General features: G+C 35.0%; 1 protein-coding gene across 1 annotated transcript in view; it reads left to right on the forward strand.

Moving 5' to 3' along the window:
* Window positions 1-3,630, forward strand: part of LOC107084761 (claudin-9-like) — a gene marked incomplete at its 3' end in the record, with an annotated part of 4,376 nt that extends 746 nt beyond the window's left edge. Inside the window, exons 2-3 of the mRNA XM_015374759.1 lie at window positions 2,575-2,707; window positions 3,322-3,630. Of these exons, the coding sequence (XP_015230245.1) occupies window positions 2,576-2,707; window positions 3,322-3,630 (441 nt within the window). The remainder of the gene's footprint in view (window positions 1-2,574; window positions 2,708-3,321) is intronic.
* Between the last annotated feature and the right edge of the window lie 6 nt (window positions 3,631-3,636).

Raw genomic sequence — 3,636 nt, forward strand, 5'->3', positions numbered from 1 at the left:
TTTAATTGTACAGCATATTTGTTTTCTTGTAAACTTTCTGGAAAATTGGTTATATTTTATTGAATGTTGCATATCTCAGTGAATTTGTGGCATCTCTAATCTTTTTAACCAACCCGTCTCCTAAATTTTACTTAAACGTATATTGAAGTAGCTGGCAGTTAAAATTCACCAAGTGCTACTGTGTGTCTCTCGTCCTCCACGTAGCTACTATATACACAGTGAATAGTGACGACAAAGTGACAGATCCGATGACGTTACACCGATAGGCGGGACTTGGGAGTAGCGCGAGAGAGGAAAAAACACTGACATTAAAATGTGAGAAAACAAATAAGAGAACAAATTTTCACACTGATAGCAAAGATTGCTGTTATTTAAGACTAAAGAAAAAACATTGAGAGAAAATATTTTGTCATACAATAAATAAAAGATATTTTGACATTTGAAATATAATTTCCAAGGGAAAAAAGCTCTAAAAAATATATATATTTTTTTTACAATCAGAGTGGGAAAAAAATCTCTCTTAAAAAATAGACTTTTGTCTGAAAACTTAAGTCTTTGCTCTGCTAAAAAAAAATTTTTTTTTTCTAAATCGTTTTTCTAAATCTTTTTTTTATTATTATCTGGGGATTCCCTGAAATCTTCTTCATTCTAGACCTCATTAAACACACCATTAAGTTGCCATTTAAGTCTGGACATTTCATTTGTTCATATTTTTACTACAACTTGAGGACATGTCAAACTGAAGTTAAGCTGCTCTATGTGGCTATCACTTAAGTTTGCCACAACACTTCCTATTATACATTTACTTAATATTTCCCCAATAAATTAAATCATAAATAAGAAATGCTTTTTATATTCACTCAGACTTTTTTTGAAATCAGGAAATCAAAGTGAGAATGAGTGTCTGAACTATTATTTTGAAGTTAAAAATACTAATAAATGGAGATGAATCTTATCTATAAAGAGGAGACACTCATTGGCCACATACATTAAAAATATTTCTTCCTATTTTTTTGCACCCCATTGTGCTTTTTCAATGCTGTTAGATCGTTGATTTTATTTTGATTTTGTAATTGATTTTATATAAGACCAACCACATCTACCAACAGGTCTATTTTTAAAGCTGACCTTCCTTATTATTTCTTAACTCATCTCTTTCTCGTGATCCATGAAACCTATTTGATGAGTCAAGACCTAAGCGTCTCTGCTTCGAGAGTTCGAATCCCAACATTCGTCACTGGTTTCGACACAAACGGGTGTGGATGCAAGAGGAGGGATCTGGGATAGCTATGGAAACTGTGTTGGATTTGTTTTTGTTGACTTATTGTTATGGGAAAAACTGGAAATCTTCCAGATGAATCACAATCTGTCTCTTCAAACTAATTATGGATGCAACTAATAACTCACACAGCATCATCTGTGTCATACTAGTGAGTTTTAGGTGAATTAATGCTATTTGTTATTAGAATCCTGGAAACTTTTGAGCTTTCACTCCACCACCAAGAACAGGGACATAGAGGGACCTATGGATACATCTTCATGTCTGCACTTGTCCCAGCTTCTCATCTCCTCCTATGTTTATATGTTTGAAGTTAAGCCCCACCCACACCTGACATTCCTCTATAAGTAACCAGCATTTTCTTATAGAGCAGCTGCTCGACTCTTGTCCATCAGAAAACAGCTTAAAACACAAGGAAGAATCTCAAGACTTCATCTAAAGGCTTTTAAAGAAAGAGGAAAATAAGTAAGTAAATATTTTATTCAATATTAATTGATTGAGGAAACAGTTGGGTTGATTGTTTAAGGAAATAGTTGTTTTTAAAATAATTTGTATTAAATAAAACAAAAACTAGTATTTTTCTTTTGTCTTTTTGCTCTGGAAGTTCATAATCCAGGTTAGGGAATTTTTTTTTCAAATGTGCAAAAGCTAAACAAATATCTTTTTTAATTAATTAAAATAATTCCTATTGAAATCTGAATACCTCCTAGTTGAGGTCACCTATTTTTTTATGTTTGCTTACAAGAAGCTGAAGAATTAAGCAAATCTTAAAATTTTAACACTGAAATATTTTATTCAGCAACTTTTTCTGAACTCTCCAGATGTAAAAGTATTAGTTTACCAGATGTAAATAATTTCAGCTATAACAGGTGTAGCATTGCTCAAACTGAATATATAAAGTTACTTTAATGAAGCGTCTCATAATGGATGCTGTGAGGGTGCGGTTGAGCCATTCCTGGGTGGAGATGTTGGAGATCTCAGGCCTGTCTGGGCATGAGGTTGATTTGAAAATGTGGCCTGAAGCCACAGTTTCTGTAGAGACACGCACAGTTTAATCAGTGTTTGTCTGAGGGAGTGTGTCCACTGTGCTTTGAAAACACAGAGATTAACTGTAACACAGAGACAAAAAGATTTTGATTTTTTTTTCTTCTGTAAAACCTTTAGAGAAGCAAAGTCTACTTTAAAGATGCTAGAAATTTTAAATACCTTGATTAAAATATGAAGAAAACGTTCCAGAAAAGCAAATATATTTGTATTATTCATTCAACTTGCTTTAATGTTTTTTTTTATTGTAGAATGGGATCATCACCAGTTCAGATGGTATGTGTGGGCCTCGGGATCATTGGCCTGATTGGAGCCATCGTCTCTTGTGCCCTTCCTCTCTGGAAAGTGTCCGCCTTCATAGGGCAAAATATTATTGTTGCGCAGGTAACCAAATATTATTATTTAGTATTATTGTAGGGTTAGGAAATCTTGTACTTAGTCTAATGTTATAGGTAATTTCCTACAACATTTATATATGTTTTGTAAGGAAGTATATTCTCCATCTTTGTTAATTGCAAAGAAATAAATGTTGTTTATAGACCTTTTCATTTTTTTATTTAAAAATCTGATTTAGAGATAAACCTTTCCTGTTTTAGGTTTTTGGGAATAATTGTGTATGTCTTCTCATACTAAACTAAAGGCAAAATGTAATGCTATCCTTCCACAAATCTCTAATTATTGGTTAACTGGAATTTTACTGGATGAAATTTATGGACCTCATTGCTCTTAAACACTTTTTCCACAAAATTTGTCTCTATGTCAATTTAAACTTTTGTATCTGTACACTGGGGGCCAACCTCCATTGGCCTGCTCGAGCACATAATGTTCTTTCCTCGTGAAAATATATTTCAACCACACAAACCTCGGTATTTAACACCCAGGATCATGTTGTGACTTGCAACCCCATGATTTAGATTGTCATTATGTCTCATTTTACCTGACAAAAAACCCAATATATCCTTTTGTAAATATCTGTTTCTGTGTCTTTGGCTAAATAGGAGCAACAGGAGGGTCTGTGGATGCAATGTGTGACCCAGAGCACCGGACAGCAGCAGTGCAAAGTGTATGACTCCATGCTGGACTTAGAACCTGATCTGCAGGCTGCCCGAGCCATGGTCATCATCGCCTGCATGCTCGGTGGACTCAGCCTCCTCATCCTGTTCTGCGGTTCTGACTTCACCACATGTGTGGAGAACGAAGATGCCAAGCCCAAAATCTGCCTGGTGGCCGGGGTTGGCCTACTGCTGGGTGGCCTCCTGGTGATCATCCCAGTCAGCTGGTCGGCTCATACTACTATTAGCAACTTTAAAAAC

Source organism: Cyprinodon variegatus, unplaced genomic scaffold (genome assembly GCF_000732505.1).
Source record: "Cyprinodon variegatus isolate N-32 unplaced genomic scaffold, C_variegatus-1.0 Scaffold109, whole genome shotgun sequence".
Classification (NCBI taxonomy): domain Eukaryota; kingdom Metazoa; phylum Chordata; class Actinopteri; order Cyprinodontiformes; family Cyprinodontidae; genus Cyprinodon; species Cyprinodon variegatus.